This window comes from Diaphorina citri, unplaced genomic scaffold (genome assembly GCF_000475195.1).
Source record: "Diaphorina citri unplaced genomic scaffold, Diaci psyllid genome assembly version 1.1 scaffold604, whole genome shotgun sequence".
NCBI lineage: Eukaryota > Metazoa > Arthropoda > Insecta > Hemiptera > Psyllidae > Diaphorina > Diaphorina citri.
Window position 1 is genome coordinate 5,306 of NW_007378038.1, and position 26,103 is coordinate 31,408.

The following is a 26,103-nucleotide window of genomic DNA, read 5'->3' on the forward strand; positions in this document are numbered from 1 at the left end:
AGCTAGGGGACTATAAACAGGGAGTAGACTAGTCCCAATTTCCTCACGCTATATCAATAGCGAAGGGCATCCCACTTGGAAAAGTTTGTTTAGCAAAACCAGTTGGCCTCAAAGCGATCACTCTAAAACTGATTGAGAGGCCGATCACACTTTAGAGAAAGCCCATGTTGTTTTGGTAAACAAACGATCTTTTCTTTTAGCGAATATTCTCTCTACCTATTGTTACCAATCAAAGTACCATTAATGCAGCCCGGACAGAAAATTCATGCAAAAGATGGAAAAGTTCTGTACTTTGAAGAAATTTAATTTCAATTCAAAGCGTTTTCTTTTACTTACGTTTGGCCAGGGCTGCGGCTAGCACCATGCTAAGAAGGATGAACACTTTCATGGTAGTTCCAGTAATGTCGATCGTAGGTCTATATTCTCTCTACCTATTGTTACCAATCAAGGTACCATTAATGCAGCCCGAACAGAAAATACATGCAAAAGATGGAAAAGTTCTGTACGTTGAAGAAATTTAATTTCAATTCAAAGCGTTTTCTTTTACTTACGTTTGGCCAGGGCTGCGGCTAGCACCATGCTGAGAAGGATGAACACTTTCATGGTAGTTCCAGTAATGCCAATGGTAGGTCTAGAAATGGTGCTGTCCTCTCGGGATATCGTTTGAGGTGTGAATAGGATTGGGTTTATATTTTAGGTCTTAATTACTTTGGTCTATTTATAAATTAATCTCGATCCCCAAGGGCTGAACTCTTGTTCGGTGTGTTTTTCCAAATAATGGGACCTGTATTAATTTTATGTTCAGTGTCGTCGCGCTATATTCAAAGAGGACCTCCTTGCTCTATTTTACAGCTCAGTTTTTCAAGGTGTTGATAACCTTGAGTACTGTGGTCTATTTATAAATTAATCTCGATCCCCAAGGGCTGAACTCTTGTTCGGTGTGTTTTTCCAAATAATGGGACCTGTATTAATTTTACGTTCAGTGTCGTCGCGCTATATTATGAACTCTTGTTCGGTGTGTTTTTCCAAATAATGGGACCTGTATTAATTTTATGTTCAGTGTCGTCGCGCTATATTCAAAGAGGACCTTCTTGTTCTATTTTACAGCTCAGTTTTTCAAGGTGTTGATAACCTTGAGTACTATGCTATCTTGATGCTCTATTTTACAGCTCAGTTTTTCAAGGTGTTGATAACCTTGAGTACTGAGCTATCTTGAAACTTTCGAGCTACCTTATTGTAAAGTTTTTGCAACCAAAATTAGCGTCCCGTTAATTGAACTTTTTGACGTTATTTCACGAAAACTCTCTTATGCGCATGTGCGGAAACGAGTTTTTTTTTATAACGTAAAAAAAGAGTCTAATTAACGGGACGCTAATTTTGTTTGCAAAAACTCGCTAATTATAAGACCTCCTTTATTAAAGCTCCTTCTATCAAAACCTAATAGAGAGTTACCATAACTCTACCTTACATCTTCATTTTCACTCATCAAAAGAACGTCTTTTAAAAGAGTTTTCTGTGGCGCTGACATAGCTGAATGATAACTGTTGACCTGGAAATTGAATGACATCATTGAGGTCTATACTGCAAAAGCTGTTGTGCTTATGATTGCTAGAAAACAAAAATTATTAAATTTGGAAAGGTTGATCCTAAAATTTGGACCATGGACCATTAACATGGTTGGAGTATTAATCAATCAAAATCAATACTTTCAAACTTTGGATTAAGTTTGGACAAATTTTAGTAGGCTATTTAACTGGCCCGGGTAGGTAAAACCCCTATAAGTTGATGTAATAGTACTAACTGTTGATGAATCTATGGAGTCTATTGAATAAACACATCTTACTTCCAAAGGTTGATCTGGTATTGGTTCATTCCGATTTCCAGGTTGATGTTTTTGAGGTCTATAAGGTGGCGCAATAGACGGTGGGTTCATAAAGCTCATGTTGGAACTATCGCTAAATCGAGACGAAGACGAGGAATCTCGATTTTCATCAGCCTATGGAAATGGAAGAACTCATGTTCAATTCATGTAAATAAGAAATGAACAAATAGGGTAAGTGTACCATTTATTCGCCCACCTAAAAAACGTACCATTTATTGGCCCACCTGCCCACATTTATTTTTCTAATTTTTGTTTTTATGACTACCATTTTTGAATAGCACTGGTTCAATAGCAGTCTTTAAGCCCTTTCTTTTGATGAAATTGGATCTTAAAAAAGTTTGTCCAGATCAGACTTATATGGCGTATGGTACAGGTGGGCCAATAAATGGTACGTTTTTTAGGTGGGCGAATAAATGGTACACTTACTAATATTAAGAATTTAAAATTTCTTTCCTAGGTATAAAAAGTAAAAATCTGTGATTCATTGCCAGTTCAGACTCACAAAAATTTGCTTATTTCATGCATTTGGTACAGTTTGGTAAAGTGGTACCTATGAAAGTACTTTTGTGACGTCAAAATAAAAGTTTTGATGCATAACGGATGAATAGGAATGGAATATTCTCCGGTCTGAGCACCATACCCTTTCAATACCTATGAGAATTTGTTTTTTCTCCCTATCGTCTAGGATTCCAGGATGTATGCTCCTCTCTAATCTAGGATAGTATACCTCGGTCTGCTTACTTTAGGAATTCCTTGCTTTCTATCGGCCTTCTTCATGAATCCGGCAAACTTCTGCAGTTTACTTTTCGTATTGGACTTCTTAGCTGAAAGAAATTAAAAAGATTTAAACAGCAGTCTAAAAGCAGTCTAAAGACTTCCTTAGGTACTTACATCTAACGACCCCTTACAATGGGTAAATCTATCTAACATCAATATTGCACCAGAAATTTTGGTTTGTTTAGTTTTACTCACCTTTCATTTTAAATTTGTTGAGTCCCTTTTTATTTCTTCCAGTTTTCGACTTCTTATCAAACTGAAACGAAAGAAAATGTTGTTGTAAGCTTCATCCTTAAGTTCTTTTACTTTTCGTTTAATGGATCAATATTGACCTCAACTCAGGATAATGTAGCAGTAGATATTAGGTATGTAGATTTTAACTTGGGTTAAAAACTTTCAGCTCATTCCTACCTTCACTATCCTTGCGTTGCGACTGTCTGGAATGAGGCTTTCGGTTTCATCTTCACTCGTTTCCACATTGGGTTTCTTTTCCCCGTTCTTCTCTGGGCTATTCGATTTTCGCTTGCTTTTCCTCCAGTAAAGCAGTCGAAAACAGGCCGTCAAAGTGATGAACACCGTGTATATTGACTTGGTTATCAACGACCATGTAAGCTTTATGGCCGCTTTACACAGAGTGAATACAAGACCTATGCCTGGAAAAGGAACGAATTTTTTTAGATCCCTCAAAGCCAACATATTTAGAGATATCTAGTACAATCTAGTAGATGGGTATTACACAACAATATTTTTTTTAGAATGACCAGAAATTGATAGAGTGTAGAATTGTAGATTCCAACTCTGCCTTTTCTTTGTTTAAAATATCGTACAACCTTTCAAAAATAGATATTGAAAGACTTGGTTATCAACGACCATGTAAGCTTTATGGCCGCTTTACACAGAGTGAATACAAGACCTATGCCTGGAAAAGGAACGAATTTTTAGAGATCCCTCAGAGCCAACATATTTAGAGATATCTAGTACAATCTAGTAGATGGGTATTAAACAACAGTATTTTTTTTTAGAATGACCAGAAATTGATAAAGTGTAGATTCCAACTCTGCCTTTTCTTTGTTTAAAATATCGTACAACCTTTCAAAAATAGATATTGAAAAATTGGTGTTGTATTTATCATATTTACTTACATTTGAAAGCCATTCTCAAGGGCATGAACAAAATCATAACCTGTTGAATGAAGCAGCAAATGGCAATCAGTAGCACGAAAGCCACAACGACCACAACAAAAGTCTTCCAATTCCAGTTGGATGACAGGTTCATCAGTTTAATGTTCTGGACGCCTTTGAAAGAGGGCTTGCAGTTCTTTGAGCCATAGTTTGGTTGATAATAGCCCAGCTTGCATTTCAAACATGTGGCCGATCCTTCCAAGCTGTAGTGGTTGGGTGGACAAGGTGCTGAAATTACCAGAAGAAGATCCATTATATTGAACAATTGGTGTTGTATTTATCATATTTACTTACATTTGAAAGCCATTCTCAAGGGCATGAACAAAATCATAACCTGTTGAATGAAGCAGCAAATGGCAATCAGTAGCACGAAAGCCACAACGACCACAACAAAAGTCTTCCAATTCCAGTTGGATGACAGGTTCATCAGTTTAATGTTCTGGACGCCTTTGAAAGAGGGCTTGCAGTTCTTTGAGCCATAGTTTGGTTGATAATAGCCGAGCTTGCATTTCAAACATGTGGCCGATCCTTCCAAGCTGTAGTGGTTGGGTGGACAAGGCGCTGAAATTACCAGAAGAAGATCCATATAGTCATGAAAAATCATGTTTACTCTAAAGTCAATGCTTAGTGGATCTCAAAGTTCAGCCCAATCAACCGCAAGTGCCAACTCCATCGCAGGGCAAAGTACTCCTACAGCTGGATACTATGCACCAAACTCAAAGTCTCAAAGCTCAGCTCAATCTAGTGCAAGTGCCAACTCAATCACAGCCTGCTGATGTCAACAACATTCACGGAAATATTGCAGGAAGCCAAGCTAGTGCAGCAGCACATAGTACAACAAACTCTGGAAACGTTGCTGCACCTTTAGTACCTAAAATACAACCTGGGGCAAACAGTGGGTCTACGGCAATTGCAAATGCCAATGCTCAATCAGTGGCTGAAGCTGGTTATGGTCCGAAACAACCCTGTGCTTACCCAACACCATATGTATATGGTTACCCTAGCTACGGGTACGGTGGGTTTCCCATCACCAATAGATTTGATCCATTGGGTTTTGGTTATGCACCGAATTACTATTTTCCTGAACAATATGAATCTTCAGTATTTGACAACGCCTATGAGACGCATTACAAACCAAACTTTAATAGAAGACTTGGTAGCGGTTACCCTGTTAGAAGCAGACCCAGTCCTATTGGCTCGATTCGTCATCCGACATACCCCACCTACCCTCAAGTAAATGGACCAGAGGAATATGGAACCGAATATTTCACACCAAACGATCTTTATAATGGACCTGTTAGTGGATCGTGGTTGGGTGGACAAGGTGCTGAAATTACCAGAAGAAGATCCATAATATATAGTCATGAAAAATCATGTTTACTCTAAAATCAATGCGCAATTTACGGGTGTTTTCGTGATGACCCACCTCGTAAATGGGAAGTATTCTCTTTTCGCCCATCTGATGAAGTATTTACAATTTACGGGTGTTTTCGTGATGACCCACCTCGTAAATGGGAAGTATTCTCTTTTCGCCCATCTGATTTTACAATTTACGGGTGTTTTCGTGATGACCCACCTCGTAAATGGGAAGTATTCTCTTTTCGCCCATCTGATGAAGTACATACATCTAGATATGTTCATAGGTAGGTATTTAATTTACATAATTTACATGCTATGACACTAAAAAAGGTGCTAAATAGCTTCCTAAGGGTACTTACCACAGTAGGAATCAAGGAAATAGTATCCAGCTTTGCACCCAATCGAAATTTTCGTCCTCAGTTTCTTGTGATTGGGAAGAAGGTCGGAAGTATCCAGCTTTGCACCCAATCGAAATTTTCGTCCTCAGTTTCTTGTGATTGGGAAGAAGGTCGGACATGATGAAAGTGGAATTGGCAAAGACTGAAAATGAAGTTGGTAAGAGTTTTTTAGAGAGGTGTTTTTATTTACGTACGCATTAAGTATTTCCTCGCAGGGCAAAGTACTCCTACAGCTGGATACTATGCACCGAACTCAAAGTCTCAAAGCTCAGCTCAATCTAGTGCAAGTGCCAACTCAATCACAGGTCGCAGGGCAAAGTACTCCTACAGCTGGATACTATGCACCGAACTCAAAGTCTCAAAGCTCAGCTCAATCTAGTGCAAGTGCCAACTCGATCACAGGCGAAAATAGGCCTCAAGTTGGTTACTATGCACCAAGTTCTGGATCTCAAGCAAGTGCCAGTGCAAACGCGATTTCTGGTCAATATACTCCCACAGGCGGATATTATGCACCTGATACGAGATCTCAAAGCCAAGCTCAGTCTACTGCCAGTGCAAACTCAATAGCAGGCTCACATACTCCCCTGGGTGGCTACTATGCACCAAATGCTGGAGCTCATTCCAGTGCCAGTGCAAACGCTATCTCTGCCCAAAACAATATTCCTAGCGGTAGTTATTATAGTCCAACAACTGGTGCTCAAACTCTAGCTCAATCGAGTGCTAACGCTCTTTCTGGCCAAAATGTTCCCAGTTCTGCCTATTATGTACCAAATAATGGGGCTCAAAGTGTCGCCCAATCTAGTGCCAATGCAAATGCAATTTCTCGTCAAGATATTCCTGTTGGTGCCTCTTTTGTACCACAAATCGGAGCTCAAAGTGCAGCTCACTCTAGTGCCAACGCGAACGCAATTCCCGGTCAAAATATTCCTGTTGGTGGCTACTATGTTCCAACTACTACTACCCAAAACCTAGCTCATTCTACTGCCAATGCAAACGCGGTTTCCGGCCAAAATAAATTTCCGGTCAAAATATTCCTGTTGGCGGCTACTATGTTCCAACTACTACTACCCAAAACCTAGCTCATTCTACTGCCAATGCAAACGCTGTTTCCGGCCAAAATGTACCTGCTGGAGGGTATTACGTGCCAAATAATGGTGTTCAAAGTTTGGCTCAATCTAGTGCCAATGCAATTACTCGCCAAGACACTCCTGTTGGTGGATATTATGTGCCAAGTCATGTTGCTCAAAGTACAGCCCAATCCAGCGCAAACGCTAATGCTATTTCTCGTCAAGATGTGCCTCTTGGTGGATATTATGTACCACAAAATGGAGCACAAAGCGTAGCTCAATCAAGTGCCAACGCCAATGCAGTTACTGGCCAAAATGTACCCATTGGTGGATATTATGTTCCAAATAATGGTGCTCAAAGTTCAGCTCAATCCAGTGCCAATACAAACGCAATTTCTCGTCTAGATAGTCCTGTTGGTGGCTACTACGTTCCATCCACTGGTGCTCAGTCTGCTGCCAATGCGAACGCATTTTCCGCACAAAATGTACCTGTTGGTGGATATTACGTACCAAATAGTGGGGCTCAGTCCAGTGCTAGCTCTAATGCGATTTCTCGTCAAGATGTTCCTGTTGGTGGATATTACGTACCACAAAATGGAGCGCAAAGCGTAGCTCAATCTAGTGCTAGCGCTAACACACTCTCAGGCCAAAATCTACCCAATGCTGGATATTATGTACCCAATAGCGGTGCTCAATCTAGCGCTAATGCGAATGCATTCTCAGGCCAAAACATCCCTGTTGGTGGCTACTATGTACCACAAAATGGTGCACAAAGTTCAGCCCAATCCATTGCGAATGCAAATTCATTTTCTAACGCAGATCCTCGAGTATCGTATCACCCCGCTGGCTCATCTTTCTCACAAGCTGGTGCAAATGCCAACGCTGGTGTTCAAGTCCCCTGTAATGGGTAATCCTGAATTTTATTGTTCGTGAATTTTTGGTTCGAGATAGCGCTAGCGTCTTCTAAGCAGGCAGTGTGGACAATTTCAACCCCCTTTAGTATTTACCTTAATGCCTATTGTTGAATAATAATAAAAAAAAAAAAATAACTTTATTTAATCCAGAAGTATGTTTCGTTTTTCATTTAATTTCTTATTTATATGTAAGTTTCATGATGTTTTGAACAGATATACAGACAGATTAATCCACCAGACTACTAAATCATTTAGGTACATCTCAGGAAGACATTTTCCTCTGTGATTTTGATTTCTATTCGAATAATGCGATGTCAGTACGATGTGATTTTGCTAACTTCAGGATGTATTCAGTTAATTCCCAGTAATGAGTCATTTTAAGGATCTATTTTTTCCTTAGCTTTGTGTGAAGATGTATGAAATCCAAATCATTGGGACGAGGTGCTGAAATTGAAAAAGGTCAAGAATGAGTTACCTATAGCTTTCTACCTACTAAGTACTATCTACATTCTACATTCTACAATAAGTTCTTTATTGTCAACATTACAAACTATGACAAAGATCGAGGTGCTGAAATTGAAAAAGGTCAAGAATGAGTTACCTATAGCTTTCTACCTACTAAGTACTATCTACATTCTACAATAAGTTCTTGATTGTCAACATTACAAACTATGACAAAGATTTAGTTAGTTAGTTAGTTAGTTAGTAGTACCTACTTTCAATCTAGAATAATTTTATTATGATGGAACTATCAAATAAAACACAAAAGAGCTCTCACCTTTGCTGCGGTTAGTTTCTTGTGGTGGTGCATCTTCATTTTCACTCATCAAAAGAACGTCTTTTAAAAGAGTTTTCTGTGGCGCTGACATAGCTGAATGATAACTGTTGACCTGGAATTGAATGACATCATTGAGGTCTATACTGCAAAAGCTGTTGTGCTTATGATTGCTAGGAAACAAAAATTATTAAATTTGGAAAGGTTGATCCTAAAATTTGGACCATGGACCATTAACATGGTTGGAGAATTAATCAATCAAAATCAATACTTTCAAACTTTGGATTAAGTTTGGACAAATTTTAGTAGGCTATTTAACTGGCCCGGGTAGGTAAAACCCCTATAAGTTGATGTAATAGTAGTACTAACTGTTGATGAATCTATGGAGTCTATTGAATAAACCCATCTTACTTCCAAAGGTTGATCTGGTATTGGTTCATTCCGATTTCCAGGTTGATGTTTTTGAGGTCTATAAGGTGGCGCAATAGACGGTGGGTTCATAAAGCTCATGTTGGAACTATCGCTAAATCGAGACGAAGACGAGGAATCTCGATTTTCATCAGCCTATGGAAATGGAAGATGTTGAAGATATTATAAACAATAAAGAATTAAAAATTGTAATTTAATTTCCTTTAAAAAATTGGAATGTGGTTCATTGCCAGTTCAGACTCACAAAATTTTGCTAATTTCATTAATTAGGTACAATTTAGTAAAATGGTACCTATGTAGGTACTTTTGTAGGGTTAAAATAAAAGTTTGATGCATAAGGGGTTATTTGGAATGAAATACATATATTCTTCTATCTGAGCACTACCCTTTCAATATACCTATGATTTTGTTTTTCCTCGTATACCTATGCTAGTATACGGGTATACCTCGTTTTACAGTCTACACGTACCCTTACTTTAGGAATTCCTTGCTTTCTATCGACCTTCTTCATGAATCCGGCAAACTTCTGCAGTTTACTTTTCGTATTGGACTTTTTAGCTGAAAAAGATTAGTAAGATTTAAACAGCAGTCTAAAGACTTACTTCCTTAGGTAACGTCTAACGACCCCTTACAATGGGTAAATCTATCTAACATCAGTATTGCACCAGAAATTTAGGTTTGTTTAGTTTTACTCACCTTTCATTTTAAATTTGTTGAGTCCCTTTTTATGTCTTCCAGTTTTCGACTTCTTATCAAACTGAAACGAAAGAAAATGTTGTTGTAAGCTTCATCCTTAAGTTCTTTTACTTTTCGTTTAATGGATCAATATTGACCTCAACTCAGGATAATGTAGCAATAGATATTAGGTATGTAGATTTTATCTTGGGTTGTTTATTTTTCCTCACCACAAGATAGGTAACTGTTTTAGAATCAGATTTATCTGCGTCTAAAACACCTTACATGTTAATGATTAGGTATAGGTACTAGACGAGTAGGTACCTCAATGGAGGCAATAAGTGAGATGGTCCATTTTACTTTTAGCTTGTCATAACTTTTCTGAACTCTCAATTTGTCAACAAACATCTCACCTAATTATATTTCATGAAGAGTACACAGCCAAAAATTCATACAACATACAAGCTAAGTACAGTGCACACTGAGTAGCTTACGACTACTGATCTCTTGCTAAAAGCTGCAAGAAAGTTGCCCTAATAGTTCATTTAGGGGTCTATACACGGCTAGTCACTTAAGACTAAGCTTACTTCAGTGTGCACCGTGTCTTATTCTTAAAATTTTAATAATTTACAAGTATACCACAACCACAGATTCAGTCAGAGAAAAAGAGCATCTCATGGTTAAAAATTACAATAATCACTTAATCACCTACCTATTACTCCGAACAATTTATAAACAAAACTTTATGATGTCTGCATTGAAAGTCTTCCTAGGGCCAAAGCAAAGCACACTGAGTAGCTTACGACTACTGATCTCTTGCTAAAAGCTGCAAGAAAGTTGCCCTAATAGTTCCTTTAGGGGTCTATACACGGCTAGTTAAATGTAGAGTTAATGTTCAGTTACATATAACTAGAACGTCTGTGGCGGCTCTTTTACTCAGTGGCTTTTTTCACCTGCTTTTCTTGAATATGACATAATAATATGTATGTTTCTGTAATAAAAGAAAAATAAAATCACTTGAAACTAAATAGGTATTAATTCAGCAATCTATATGAATATCCAATGTGATTTTATCCACTTTCAAGTCCTTTTCTAGGGAAGTGTTCTAGGGATCTAGGGCATTGTACATACAAAGAAATTAAGAGTGGTAAAATTGACAAATCCATATAGCAACTTCAGAACTTCTGTCATGTTCCGTGACCATGTTAGCGGATTTTGAGCTTAATTTCTTTAGAGAAGGGCAATATGTATCTTGTTTATTTTACTCATTTACTGCTCTCAGCACGTGATAAGAGGCTGCATAATTGTTTGGCTTTCGAATGATATGGGAAACAAATAGCATTATAATTTTAGATACATACAATATTGAAGAGCAATGTATGTTTACGTTCTGTCTTCTTCGCATATCGTAAACAGAAGAACATTAAGTAAAATTGCCAAACAATGTTGGTCTCCGGGATAATGTGCCAATTTTTATTTCGGGTGTATAAAATACGATTTTTTAGCCCTTGACAAGATAGGTGATATCCCTTTGCCGTGATGTTTAAAAGAGTGAATATGGACATACATACATACATAATTATGATTATGGCCAAAGGATGGATTATGGACAGCGGACAGACATAGAATAACGGGTATAACTCAACAAATGGAGTAAATTGTAGACAAGGAGAATTGAAGAAGATTTTTTTTACAACAATAATTGTCTAGACATTATTGTCTATCTATTGTCAGATAACTCATAAAACTCATTTGATAATAAGGTCAGGGTAATGCAAATTTTGTGCACAAATACAATAAGTAGGTATTACATATCAGAGTGATTAGGACTTACATTAGATTAGACTATGTACATTATATACTTTTCTACCATGTTTATATTGCCAGGATGAGACTGGAATATGCCATGTTTAATGTTTCGATTAAAAAGGACAAGGAAATTCGGGACTAAAAAAAAAAGAAAAATAAAAGTTTAATTTCTGTCCCTAGGTACGCACACTGACCCAGAAGTACCCCAAGTCTGCCCAGTAATATTTACTCAGGAAAACATTGTAATAGAATCTAACTGACAAAATGTTTATTATTAAAATGAGTTGGACTCGGGATCATCTACTTAGAAAAAAGAAAGTAATAAGTGCAGACCTAACTGTCTGAGGAGGGAAATATCGGTTTGCCACTAATATTATCCGTGTATGAACAATAACTTGTAGCAAGAGAGGGCTAAACACTTGATTAATTTTTTCGTTGGTAAATGTCCAAATGATGTGGTCTGCTAAGTATAAATATTACGATTTTTCTAGAGTAGCTAGAGAATACTAGGGATAGAGTGGCGTTACGCTATGTTTAATGTTAATGTGTATTGGATAACACAGTGCATATTATCTGACATCATGTGGGAACATATGAAAATGTGGATTTTGGAGAAGGACGAAGGGGCTATTTTTGTGTCACCCTTGAGAGGAGGGCTAGGTCAATCATAGGGAACGACTTGTTCTTGTCGTAACAATAAGTATGGTTAATCAGGAAGTAAACGAAGTGCAAACGTACTATCTTTTGTTTCAAAGAGTCTGCAGAGAATTCCGTCATTTAGATGTAGCTAGTATGGGTATAATATTTTCTATTCTAGGTATAAATGTCATCAACTTACCTTAAATTTAAAAAAAAAAATAATTAATACTTATAATTACTAATAAAAACAAATTCAAATATCACAGACTATGTTTTTTGAAAACTCACAAGTATAAAATTTGTATAAGTGAAAGATATGTTTAAAAAATCACAAAAGGTATAAAATTAAAATAAAAGATCCTCGACTTGGTTTTATTCTTGAAAATTCTATCTACTTTTTCAAAATCAAAAACTTCAGACAAAATTTTAAAATAATCCAAAGCGGGATATGTTGGGTCTTCATGGAAGGGCTCTGAATGTTGCGAAAACAAAGTTCCTTCTGACTCGAAAATCGTCTCCCTGGTTTGCGGGATATGTTGGGTCTTCATGGAAGGGCTCTGAATGTTGCGAAAACAAAGTTCCTTCTGACTCGAAAATCGTCTCCCTGGTTTGCAAAACGAAAAGGTTTTTCCTGATATAGGCGGATGTTGATACGGAAGAACCTTAAGTGAATAAACTTGGATTTACCTTTGCCAAGCTCGGCAGACAAGAGTTGGGTTACGTCACGGAGTATAATTCTGCTCCCTCAATGTGGGAGGAGGAACATTGCCTAACATAGTTGATATGATTGTTTTGCCTTTGAATTTGTGTTCTTGGTCACTTGATGTCTTGATGATGCCTTCAGCACTTTACAACCAGGAGTATAATTCTGCTCCCTCAATGTGGGAGGAGGAACATTGCCTAACATAGTTGATATGATTGTTTTGCCTTTGAATTTGTGTTCTTAATCACTTGATGTCCTGATGATGCCTTCAGCACTTTACAACGTTTAAATGAAACAAGTAGAAAAATAGATGTTCCCAACTAAAGGCAGATGAGTATTTTAAAACATTATCTACTGTATTTTCAGGGCCTAGAAAAGCAAGGGCACTCCGGCTCTAAGGAAGCTGCGGGGACGAAATATACCCCAGTACTCTTTTCCTTCTTTCCAAATTTCCAATATCAACATAATGGGAATATGTTGAAGATAAAATAATAGGAACAAGTATAATGAGATGTTTCCATTGAATTGAACTTAGGCCAAAAGATATTAAGATAGATGGATGGATAGATATCTAGATAATGTAGGTACGAATTGGAATGACTGTATTATGGAGATAAGACTTGTAAGTACACCTTGTAAACATAACAAACATACCTATAATACTGTTAATATAGGTAGTAAACATACTGACATATCAATTGGTTAATAATCATGTATCTGTCTATTAAGAAACGTTCAACAAAGGACTTAAAAGATTTATGAACCATAGAAATAGAATTTGAAACTACCAAGAAACTCATACCAAGGTTGTTTTTGTCACCACCATATTTTAGCATTTTTAGTGGATGTTCCAAAAGTACGAATTTTCTATTTTAAGAAGAGAAAAGAAGAAGGCATCTGTCTATTAAGAAACGTTCAACAAAGGACTTAAAAGATTTATGAACCATAGAAATAGAATTTGAAACTACCAAGAAACTCATACCATACCAAGGTTGTTTTTGTCAACAGAAAATCCGTCCATGGAAAAAAGTTCATTTCAATTCAGAAATCGCATATGAAAAGTAAGCTACTTAGTGCTACTAACGTATTGAACTTTAGTGTAACACCATATTTTAGCATTTTTAGTGGATGTTCCAAAAGTACGAATTTTCTATTTTAAGAAGAGAAAAGAAGAAGGCACCATCTGATGTTTATAAATGAGGAAAAGAACAAAAGAAGAGTTCTTCTTTTTGGTGGATGTGCAAATGAAATAATTACTTACAAGTAGGATACCTTCCACCTATAAATGTACGTAAGCGAAATAGGTTTTCCTAATAGGTGAGGTGTGATCGCCTAAACCATTCTCTTCCACCTAACCCGTCTTTCTATCTCTCAGGTTTACGTTAAGATTTGGTGTGAGTTATAGCCTTATAGGTCACGTATAAAAGAATAAGGCATTCGCTTTGTCCCCTGCAGATGGTCCCAATGTTCTCATTACTGACAGATAAGCGATTTATCCAGTAATGACCGGTGTCACACCGGTCACACCGGCGGTGTGTAATTTCCATTTTGCAGTGTGAGACTTGACACAATTATGTGGAAAATTCCATACAAAGAAAACATGATTAATATTATCTTCTCATTACTCGGGCATTGAAAAGTTTTCGGCGAGGGAAATTGGCATGCAAATCAACAGATACATAATGTCCAACTCACGAAGTTCATTTCCATTTTGCAGTGTGAGACTTGACACAATTATGTGGAAAATTCCATACAAAGAAAACATGATTAATATTATCTTCTCATTACTCAGGCATTGAAAAGTTTTCGGCGAGGGAAATTGGCATGCAAATCAACAGATACATAATGTCCAACTCACGAAGTTGGTTGGTTTAGGCAACACAATGTAAACCATGTATCAATATTATTCCTGCTGGGAGAGAAACTTAGAAAGAATTTTGGTCCTTTTAGAGCAGGATGAGCCAGAAAATTACATTCTAATATTCAGAAGGCACACCATCTGATGTTTATAAATGAGGAAAAGAACAAAAGAAGAGTTCTTCTTTTTGGTGGATGTGCAAATGAAATAATTACAAGTAGGATACCTTCCACCTATAAATGTACGTAAGCGAAATAAGTTTTCCTAATAGGTGAGGTGTGATCGCCTAAACCATTCTCTTCCACCTAACCCGTCTTTCTATCTCTAGTTTGCCAAAGAAATCCCCAAAAAAGTTGAGAAAGCATAGAGGACTGAATCACAATATGCAATTTTCACATCCTTGATCTGATAACCACGGTGATCACTACCTTTTCACATGATCAGAGCATTTGAATATATACAAATTACAGACCGTATGAGTAGTATTGTATTATCAACTGAATTAGCGGTATTTATTCCCATTCCTTTCTGGATGAGATTGATAACAGACGCATACGAGTTCATCTTTTATCGTCCGTTGTAATTATTTCGAATTTCTACAGCGAAAAGAAAAAGGTTGACCTCCTTATTATTTTGGATGTATAGGTAACTGATGTAGGATCTACTAAATGACACTATATTTATGTACACATAGGTATTTATAGATTATGTGTATAAAGTACAGACTTACATGTATATTGTCATTAAATTAGGTAATTAACACCCAATGGGTCTTTTACAGCGTCGATTACTTTTAAAACGTGCAACGAGTTCATCTTTTATCGTCCGTTGTAATTATTTCGAATTTCTACAGCGAAAAGAAAAAGGTTGACCTCCTTATTATTTTGGATGTAACTGATGTACACTGAGAAAAAAATGGTGACAGGGTGCCACAAGTTTAGGGTGGAAGAACTCCATTATTGGGTTACTTCCCCCGATTTAGGCTGTTGGAATGCTATATTAGAGTGTCCAGCTTCCCGATATAGAGTTAAATATTAGAGTGCCGGAACCCCACCCGATTAAGCTGCCGGCATCCTAGTTTTTTTCTCAGTGTAAGATCTACTAAATGACACTATATTTATGTACACATAGGCCTACTTATACATTATGTGTATAAAGTACAGACCTACATGTATTGTCATTAAATTAGGTAATTAACACCCAATGGGTCTTTTACAGCGTCGATTACTTTTACAACGTGCATAATCAATATTATTCCTGCTGGGAGAGAAACTTAGAAAGAATTTTGGTCCTTTTAGAGCAGGATGAGCCAGAAAATTACATTCTAATATTTTTTTTTTTCCCGTGCTAATTTTTAAGCATAACAAATCTACTTTACCTTGACCTACTTCGAGCAGACATTTCTCTTAATAATTGTATTACACCTACATATTACAGTAGTAAGCACTTCAGGCAGATAAATGTTGTACCTATACCGACGTGACATCATGTCAAAGAGTTAAGGTATAATAACACTTATGTACGTACATTAATCCTTTAATATAAGTATTATAAATTAGTAATATAACAGCAATAAAGTTATTATCTCAGGATTAAATTGTATTACACCTACATATTACAGTAGTAAGCACTTCAGGCAGATAAATGTTGTACCTATACCGACGCGACGTCATGTCAAAGAGTTAAGTGTATTACACCTACATATTACAGTAGTAAGCACTTCAGGCAGATAAATGTTGTACCTATACCGACGCGACGTCATGTCAAAGAGTTAACGTAAGTATAATAACACTTACGTACATTAATCCTTTAATATAAGTATTATAAATTAGTAATATAACAGCAATAAAGTTATTATCTCAGGATTAAACTACCTCCAGACGATAAGTAACCAGTGAGAGTGATGTAATAATTAGGTAAGTAGGTGGAGTGACTTCTAAAAATACCGGTAGGTAAATATAAATTGAAAAAACTGATGCAAGTTTTCAAAAAATAATGCCTGAGAAATTAATATCTTAATTTATTGTCGTAATGAGTACATATTAAATCTGTAATAATTAGGTAAGTAGGTGGAGTGACTTCTAAAAATACCGGTAGGTAAATATAAATTGAAAAAACTGATGCAAGTTTTCAAAAAAATAATGCCTGAGAAATTAATATCTTAATTTATTGGCGTAATGAGTACATATTAAATTATTTACTGGAAACCTGAAGCTACTTGAATGGTGGTCTCCCTAGAAAAGTACCCGAACCAGATCCATCCAGTAATTGTCATCTCAATAGATAGGCAATTTTATTAGGTAGATTCTAACCAAGTACTTTTCTAGGGCACTTAACTCTCAAGTATCTTACTAGGAAAATTAGCTTCCAACTCTGACAATTGGTCAAAAACAAAATAGTCAGACTAGAGTGCTCAAAACATTACTAAGTAATAACGTGAACTAGGAAGGTATGTTACTACTATTTATTCATTTTTTCTGCAATAATAAATCCTTGGTTAAGAAAAGTCGTTCGTAGGCACTAATTTTCTATTCATTAATGAAACTTACTTTTCTGTCCACGGAGCCATTTTTATGCACCTTTTGTATCTATAGAAGCTATTTGTTGACTATAATATATGAGAATGAAAGGAGAACAACTGTTCCACTTTTATCGAAACTTTTGGTTAACATGAAAATAAACTCACAAACTTTATCGGTAAGAGAAAAATCGAAACTGACTGTCAAACACGATCTTTAACACTCTAAGATAAAATAAAGCTTTGTAGGTAATAATTATAATGTATTTTTTGCTGAACTATCTTGATATTGCACTCATTAGCATATAAATTTGCTGCTTCATCACCAACTGGAACTGTTAGTATCAGATTCTCCCCACACACTCATAATATGTTAAGATACAAGATAGTCAAGATACCCACCTTGCACCTTATAACACCCACATCCTAAAATTCGCACTATGAAATCTTTGTTGAATGTTGCATCATTTCTGAAAAGGGCATTGGGAAGCTCATGTTGAACTATTTTTTATATATTTTTTATCAGTACTATTAAGAAACTTAATTGATAAAAAAAAAATAATAAATAAATACCTAAATAAATCTAGGCAAATAGTTTCAATGATTAATTTCTGTATGCTTACAGGGTATGTCTAAATGTTTGGAGCGGAATCTATGGTGAATTTGGCAAACAAAGTCTGCTTGGTATTTATTGTTATTTCCATTGATGTCATTGTAAAATGTCACTTGTTCTGTGCACAATACAAACATATAACATGTCCATTTACTTGGTCCTTTCGAATTTAATGAAGTAATTATCAAAATAAAATTACGAGCATTACAAATATTATGACTGTGTTTACAATAAGGCTGGCCAAACAACAGGGATGGATTTAAAAGGAGGTTCTGTAAGTTCACTCTCCCTTCTCATCCAGAAGTATACAAGGTTAGTTTTAAGTTTGAAAATATTTTTGGACTTCTTTAAGTTTTAGCAATACATAGAATATTTGATGTGATGAACATAGAGATTCTTATTCAAGATTCCAAAATTTACTTCAAATACATCATGTACCCGAAGTTTGGGAAAAACCTTGTAGGCATATCACTCTTATTCAAGATTCCAAAATTTACTTCAAATACATCATGTACCCGAAGTTTGGGAAAAACCTTGTAGGCATATCACAAAAAAAAAAAATCAATTGGGGTTTTTCGAGCCAATTAGCCATTCAAAAGTAGGGGTTCCAAAATTAAAACTAACCCTGAATAATAATATCAATGAAATAGATAGTCAATATTTTGTAGTAGGTATCTTTATCTGACAAATTGGAAAATTGGGATAGGGAAAAGGCCCAAAAGATTATGGACCACTCTTCTCTCAAATCAACTCCATACCAGTAGGTATCGTATTTTTCCCCTCACGTAAAATCAGCCCTGGCATAAAATAAATAAATAAAATAATCTACCTACTAATTATACGAATTATCAAAATCAATTACCTTCCCTTTGATCATTTCAAAATATTTGGGTCAGTAAATGTCTATCAAAATACATAATATTGTTTCTCCCTCCTTTAGGGCACTTTAACACTACGGACAATACGTCGTTCGGGCAATAATATTGAAACGTTAAAATGTCCGTTTTCCCCATTGTAATAGAACTAAGTAGGAGTAGGTAATAGAAATTTATGTAAATTGATAGAAATAAGAAGATCTTTGTAGAGGTTAAATCAACCTAACCAATGGAAAAGAATTATACATTAACATAGTTATTGCAAATAGAAATAGAAAGACTATTAATTATTATTATTATTTATAACTTTTACCTTAGCAGGGAATGCCCCACTATGGCCACATCTTATATTATTATTAATCCATATGCCACATGTTGTAAAAATACAGGGTTTGACGCCTTTGACCACTACTTATAGGTATTCATGTTTCTCACTCTCTAACACAATTGTTTCGCCTATGAAGTATACCTATATATGTAGAGAAGAAATGTGTAACCCTCTGTACTTTTAATATTAACATGTTCTTTCTTCTTTTGTACCTTATGTTTTTCCCTGACAATGACGTATATCTTCAAATTCAATGCAATTGTTCATTTTTTTACAACAATAATTGTCTAGACATTATTGTCTATCTATTGTCAGATAACTCATAAAACTCATTTGATAATAAGGTCAGGGTGATGCAAATTTTGTGCACAAATACAATAAGTAGGGTCAATGTGCGTACCTAGGGACGGTTGTACCTAGGGACAAAGTCAATTTCAAGCAGTTCCTGCCCTCTAGAAACTCGGGGAAAGAACTGAGTACGCAGAAAAATCACGCGCAGCAACACTGTCATTTGTTATTGTTTATCTTGTCAATTTGTAAAATTATTTACTTCAAATTCAATGCAATTGTTCATTTTTTTTACAACAATAATTGTCTAGACATTATTGTCTATCTATTGTCAGATAACTCATAAAACTCATTTGATAATAAGGTCAGGGTAATGCAAATTTTGTGCACAAATACAATAAGTAGGTATTACATATCAGAGTGATTAGGACTTACATTAGATTAGACTATGTACATTATATACTTTTCTACCATGTTTATATTGCCAGGATGAGACTGGAATATGCCATGTTTAATGTTTATAGTTATACTGCTATATGTTTAGACTAGAATATTCTCTCATTATGAGATCAGAATAGCTTGGTATACGTATACCTACATGTAGGTAAGCAAAAGAGCCAATATACCTAAACAGAAAAGACGACGTAATCTTATACCAAAGACGTGCTAATCAAAAAGAAAGACATTTGCAAATCCGGGTTTCTTCTTTAGGATAACAAAGAATCAATCTATGGACGAATATTTTCGAATCATTCATATCTTCATATCAACAGAAAATACAGAAATGCAACAAGGTACTTACATACCTACACAGATTAGTATTCTAAACGGCTAGATCCTAATGAATAGTTGAATATCTATTAAGATACCATACAACATGCAAACATGTTTGACATGGATTAATATGATTTGTCATCTATCAGGAGTTCATGTATTCGACTATTCGATTTTATGGTACCTAGAGCCTTTACCAGTCATTGCAACCTGCATGCATATTGCTGAATGTTGTTACACCCACGTACCTGAATCAATCACATCATCATGGTGCAAGAAGATAATAGAGAGATAGGTTGCCAATTAGTGGAGAGAAATGCTAGTACTGTCACTAATGAGGTTGTAACTCCAGAACAATTAACTGAAAGTCCTAATGAACCGTGGAAACAACACGCATATTCAAAGAATATTAAACAATTTAAACACAATATACAAACAATATTGAACAATTAAGCGCTCGCACGAGATAATCCCACGCTTATCGAGAAACTAAAACTGTGTGTGCTCAATTAAAAATGCTAATTGAACTTGGACAAGTCCCCAATAATGCAGAAACAAACATGGAGAGCGGAATAAAACTGTGTGTGCTCAATTAAAAATGCTAATTGAACTTGGACAAGTCCCCAATAATGCAGAAACAAACATGGAGAGCGGAAAAAAAGTGAAAACAAAATTGTTGGCATGTTGTTATCTATTTTGTTGACATGGTCAATCAATCAACACGACTTGTTCAAGTGTGTGGGATGTTGATGTTGAGCTTCGCATATTGTGTAGATGTATATAAAAGCTTTCTGTTTATAGAGTCCCCTCCTCTTAGCAGCATCATCCATTTTATCTGCTTTAGCTTGAAAATATATATTGACTGATGACCACAGTAGTCTAAGCACTAATCTTCTCTAAAGGGTAAAAGATAGTAATGCATTGATTCAAGTTAGATACGTAGCTATAATATTACTATCACAAAGTTATTGCTCATACTCTTGGCTCTTATTACCTACCTATTAGTAACACAGACATGGCATAAGACCACCAAGAACTTGATGCACTGTAATTATTGTGACACATTTTGGCATGGTAGGTAATACAGAAATCAAAATCAATTAATTACCTAGAATACCTAATAATCGTGTTTCTGGCAACACGTGTTATTCCATTGGCATGTACTTTTCATTCTAATCTTTCTTAATTATATGTATAGCATCATAATCGCCTTAGACGTCAGGACATACACATATGTACCTATTATTAGAAAAAGAATTATTAGCTTTTAATTTAATCCAATATTTATCCATATCTACGTGTGTATAATACAAGTCAGGACATATTATGCAAGTAGTTATAGATAGTTGGAATTTTACACAAGACAAACAATCTATAAAGACAGCACAACAGAAAGTGGCAAATATTTTGATACATACCAGGAAAGAGAGAGAGAAAAAAAAGCAAGATATGAAATTTATCATTTCGGACAAATCACCCTAGTATATGTTATCCTACTTGTAATTTCACTTAGTACCTAACGTAGGTATGTAACAACATGCTAGCTATACAACGTTTTTGGAAAACTGAAAAGGTTAAATAAATAAAAAGATTGATGTCTTACTAAATACATGATTAACGAATTAGAATTCTACGATTCTCTCGAATCTCTTGTATTAACAAAATTTACAAATGATTTACAAATTTAATTTTACAGAACAAAATAATAGGACAGAAATGACTTTATGATATGATACAATAAATATGTCTATTAACCCGCTTATGTCCACTGATTCAAAGTCGTTCATATTTCGATCTTTATGGATTAATTTAATCAAGGTTTGGTTCTTGACTAAATACATGATTAACGAATTAGAATTCTACGATTCTCTCGAATCTCTTGTATTAACAAAATTTACAAATGATTTACAAATTTAATATTAAAGAAGAAAATAATAGGACAGAAATGACTTTATGATATGATACAATAAATATGTCTATTAACCCGCTTATGTCCACCGATTCGAAGTCGTTCATATTTCGATCTTTATGGATTAATTTAATCAAGGTTTGGTTCTTCTGGAGGGAGTAAGATTAGGATTTCGAATTTCAACAAGGTGAGCTTAAATCTCCTGATACAGGAGATAACATAAGTATGAGAACATGATGAGGAATGACGCAAGTGAAAACAGGCAAAATAAGTAAATAAATAGAGGATTCGAGGTACAAGACGGAAAAACAAGGAAAGATGTGAAATTATTTAGACTGGAAATTTCGATTAATATGTGAAATTATTTAGACGGGAAACCTAATTATTTACGTATACCCAAAGAATTGATTCATTTTCAGAAAATAAATAAAAACCCCATTTATAAACTCCTAAATACTTTTACCACGATGATGGTCAGGACATTAAATTTCACATTTTTTTTCTATACTTGGTATATTAATAAACTATTTACAACATAGGAAACTTTGGTATTGTACTCTTTACTTAAATAATTATAAAAAAATAAATTCTGAAAGTTAAGTTGTTAAATGATAAATACCTATAAACAAGTCACACTGATAAAGAAAATTTATTTTAACGATGGCAACAGTGGAATCCATCAACAATAAATTCTGAAAGTTAAGTTGTTAAATGATAAATACCTATAAACAAGTCACACTGATAAAGAAAATTTATTTTAACGATGGCAACATTGGAATCCATCAACAATTATTGGCCTCTAATTTCTTCAAAGGAAATACTAACAAGGTAAATAAATAGAGGATTCGAGGTACAAGACGGAAAAACAAGGAAAGATGTGAAATTATTTAGACTGGAAATTTCGATTAATATGTGACATTATTTAAACGGGAAACCTAATTATTTACGTACACCCAAAGAATTGATTCATTTTCAGAAAATAAATAAAAACCCCATTTATAAACTCCTAAATACTTTTACCACGATGATGGTCAGAACATTTCACATTTTTTTATATACTTGGTATATTATTATAAACTATTTACAACATAGGAAACTTTGGTATTGTACTCTTTACTTAAATAATTATAAAAAATAAATTCTGAAAGTTAAGTAGTTAAATGATAAATACCTATAAACAAGTCACACTGATAAAGAAAATTTATTTTCACGATGGCAACAGTGGAATCCATCAATAATTATTGGCCTCTAATTTCTTCAAAGGAAATACTAACAAAGGCTTACACTGGAATGATACAACTGAAGGTTATAGAGATTTTGCAGCTTCCCGATAACCTCAACAATAACAATAAAATTCTGATTCTGCGCATAAGCACAGGTCTTCAAAGGAAATACTAACAAAGGCTTACACTGGAATGATACAACTGAAGGTTATAGAGATTTTGCAGCTTCCCGATGACCTCAACAATAACAATAAAATTCTGATTCTGCGCATAAGCACAGACCAAAAATTGTACATATGAAAATATTATGGGTATCGTTATGGATTTATCGGGAAATCCAAAATCTCTAATGAATTCAGTGGGATGGGTCACAACTTCACTGAGCCGTTGTATAATGTGTAGTCTTAATAATATGAAATGGATTTATCGGGAAATCCAAAATCTCTAATGAATTCAGTAAGATGGGTCACAACTTCACTGAGCCGTTGTATAATGTGTAGTCTTTAGACGACTATTCCTCAATGACAGCCGTTGTATAATGTGTAGTCTTTGGACGACTATTCCTCAATGACACTATCGCAAATGACACCGTACGCGTCAATTTAACAGCACGAGAATGATATCGTATCATCACCAACAGCGTCAATTTAATTGGACGACATGGAGTCAAAACAGCTCACAACACGTCAGTCTATAATACGTATAACAGATTAACTCATCGTCAATTTAACAGCACGAATGACATCGTATCATCACCAACAGCGTCAATTTAATTGGACGACATGGAGTCAAAACAGCTCACAACACGTCTATGTAAAATGGCAGAAGTGAAAGCAGACAAAAATTGTTGTCTTTAACATTTAGGTAACTCTTAAACTTGTGTAAATGGTCTAATGACATTGTCTACTGTCTAGTGCCAAAGTAACTATAGATCTAACCAAATGGATAAATCAGATGGAGATAAAATTTGTATGAACGCCTGGTAATTGATTGAGTATGCAATGTGGTAAAAACAATGTTATGCCAGCAATCTACAGATTCTACACTACAGAGATGGTACTCCCATACTATTTTGTATGAACGCCTGGTAATTGATTGAGTATGCAATGTGGTAAAAACAATGTTATGCCAGCAATCTACAGAGTTGGTACTCCCATACTGTTTTGTATGAACGCCTGGTAATTGATTGAGTATGCAATGTGGTAAAAACAATGTTATGCCAGCAATCTACAGAGTTGGTACTCCCATATATAGGACTGTCTGGCTTTTTGTCCGGAGTTCCGGGGTTTGTGTCGGAAAAAAATAAACGCGTTTATGGGAATCGAACCCCTTTCTTTGCGAATCTGGATAGGTACCTAGTTATGTAGATGAAAATGCCGGTTGCAATTTGCCTTACTGATGAGAATATAGGACTGTCTGGCTTTTTGTCCGGAGTTCCGGGGTTTGTGTCGGAAAAAAATAAACGTGTTTAGGGGAATCGAACCCCTTTCTTTGCGAATCTGGATAGGTACCTAGTTATGTAGATGAAAATGCCGGAATCTTGTAGCCTGCGTCTGAAAATAGAAGGGGGACATTAGTGTCAGTGGGGAAGAGGGTATTGGGGGTTCTAAAACAGAAGAAAACTCATTTTTCAGCTACCTATGTATTTTAAAATTCATCGAAAATCTTCCTTGTATTCTGGTTGTAATCTTTCCAGGACCAGAAAATATGATCTACGGAAAATATGATCTACGGATTTTAAAATTCATCGAAAATCTTCCTTGTATTCCGGAGGTGAAGAAACTTTTCAGTCAAATTTGGTAGTACAAGGTGTTTCAGTTGTAATCTTTCCAGGACCAGAAAATATGATCCGATTACGATATCAGAACCTTTGAAAATTTACCAGGACCAGAGGCTGAAACCTTCCACTTCTCCTTTTTTCCTTCAATGAACCTCATTTTCTCTCTCCTATTATGACCGGTATTTCAATCAGATTCCCCACCAAAAAAGGGACAGTTATGTACTTACCACGCAGACAAATCTTCTTCCTCTTAAAGTTGAGCGAGGTAACATTGTTAGAGTTCCTACTGAGCGTGACTTAACGCTCTCTCTCTCTCTCTCTCTCTCCCTGATGCCACATAAATATCATGAACAACAATAAATATGATTAACAATAATAATAAATATCATTAACAATAAGATTAATAATAAATAATGACTGATTTTTATGACTCGTTTGACACTTATTATTATAATTACATCGTCAACTTCTCAAGGTTGACCAGGCTTTCTTTCGACCTCCATGACAGTTTGTCTTTATGTAATCAATTTACAGCCGGATTTATCATTATCACACGAGTATAGGGTTTTATTTGTCATAATGATTATCGCGGGGACTTTACATAATGGGTATTTTTATTGTTTGTATTTATTAATGTTAGAATGTTAGAAGAATATTGTTTTTCCAATAGATACCTTAAAGCCATAGCTAGAGGATTGCTACATATGTATATTAAATTTGTAGCCATCGGATGTGTTTCTTGGGACTTGGGATGTACTGATTCCTCACGAAATATTAAATAATGATTATCGCGGGGACTTTACATAATGGGTATCGTTATTGTTTGTATTTATTAATGTTAGAAGAATAGGTATTGTTTTTCCAATAGATACCTTACAGCCATAGCTAGAGGATTGCTACATATGTATATTTGTAGCCATCGGATGTGTTTCTTGGGACTTGGGATGTACTGATTCCTCACGAAATATTAAATTTAAATACTCTGCGGACAGGTGAAAATTTTAATAACTTTATATTTATACCTAGTACCATAGTACACATTTTAATTCCACAAATTTAAAGTAGGTATAGGTTCATTGAACCCTAGAGCTGTGGATTTCACCAAAAAAGTTAGGAAAAGCACATGGTGTGTTTGGCAAGTTTTACTCACGTTTCTTTCTTTTGTGAAATTAATAAATTATTCAATATTCACTAACCCTTTAATTCCTTGTGACCGATGTAACATCTATAGTTATCTCTCGAGAAAAAATGAGAGAGTCGAGAAAAGACAGCTCTATCAGCGTAAACGACAGACAAACAGAATTTTTTCGGGCATACATCCGTATTTGG

At 35.3% G+C, this 26,103-nt stretch overlaps 3 protein-coding genes and 2 long non-coding RNA genes across 6 annotated transcripts; 2 read left to right on the forward strand and 3 right to left on the reverse strand.

Moving 5' to 3' along the window:
• Positions 1–543: 543 nt before the first annotated feature.
• On the reverse strand, positions 544–5,640 carry LOC113467969. The gene is made up of 8 exons (XM_026824522.1): positions 5,559–5,640; positions 3,802–4,068; positions 3,071–3,312; positions 2,855–2,915; positions 2,624–2,706; positions 1,844–1,996; positions 1,469–1,549; positions 544–648 (listed from the first exon to the last, which is right to left on the reverse strand). The coding sequence occupies exons 2-8, from the start codon at positions 3,932–3,934 to the stop codon at positions 544–546; spliced, it is 858 nt and encodes a 285-aa protein (XP_026680323.1). The 5' UTR covers positions 3,935–4,068; positions 5,559–5,640.
• A 199-nt stretch (positions 5,641–5,839) lies between these two features.
• Positions 5,840–7,575, forward strand: LOC103510490 (protein lingerer-like). Its single transcript, XM_026824523.1, has 2 exons — positions 5,840–6,530; positions 6,677–7,575. Exons 1-2 carry the CDS (start codon positions 5,840–5,842, stop codon positions 7,573–7,575), a joined length of 1,590 nt encoding a protein of 529 aa, XP_026680324.1.
• A 190-nt stretch (positions 7,576–7,765) lies between these two features.
• LOC103510491 lies at positions 7,766–9,522 on the reverse strand. 2 transcript variants are annotated; one of them, XM_026824531.1, is made up of 5 exons: positions 9,479–9,522; positions 9,252–9,340; positions 8,723–8,917; positions 8,357–8,468; positions 7,766–8,022 (listed from the first exon to the last, which is right to left on the reverse strand). In XM_026824531.1, the coding sequence occupies exons 1-5, from the start codon at positions 9,483–9,485 to the stop codon at positions 7,964–7,966; spliced, it is 462 nt and encodes a 153-aa protein (XP_026680332.1). In that variant the 5' UTR covers positions 9,486–9,522; the 3' UTR covers positions 7,766–7,963. The 2 variants fall into 2 exon arrangements, with proteins under 2 accessions (XP_026680332.1, XP_026680333.1); XM_026824532.1 differs by having other exon boundaries at positions 7,880–8,022; positions 8,765–8,917.
• A 12,179-nt stretch (positions 9,523–21,701) lies between these two features.
• On the forward strand, positions 21,702–23,407 carry LOC108252554. Its single transcript, XR_001809540.2, has 3 exons — positions 21,702–22,042; positions 22,600–23,149; positions 23,275–23,407. It is a non-coding gene; the product is annotated as an uncharacterized LOC108252554 (long non-coding RNA).
• Positions 22,009–22,591, reverse strand: LOC113467970. The gene is made up of 2 exons (XR_003391866.1): positions 22,494–22,591; positions 22,009–22,390 (listed from the first exon to the last, which is right to left on the reverse strand). It is a non-coding gene; the product is annotated as an uncharacterized LOC113467970 (long non-coding RNA).
• Positions 23,408–26,103: the final 2,696 nt, after the last annotated feature.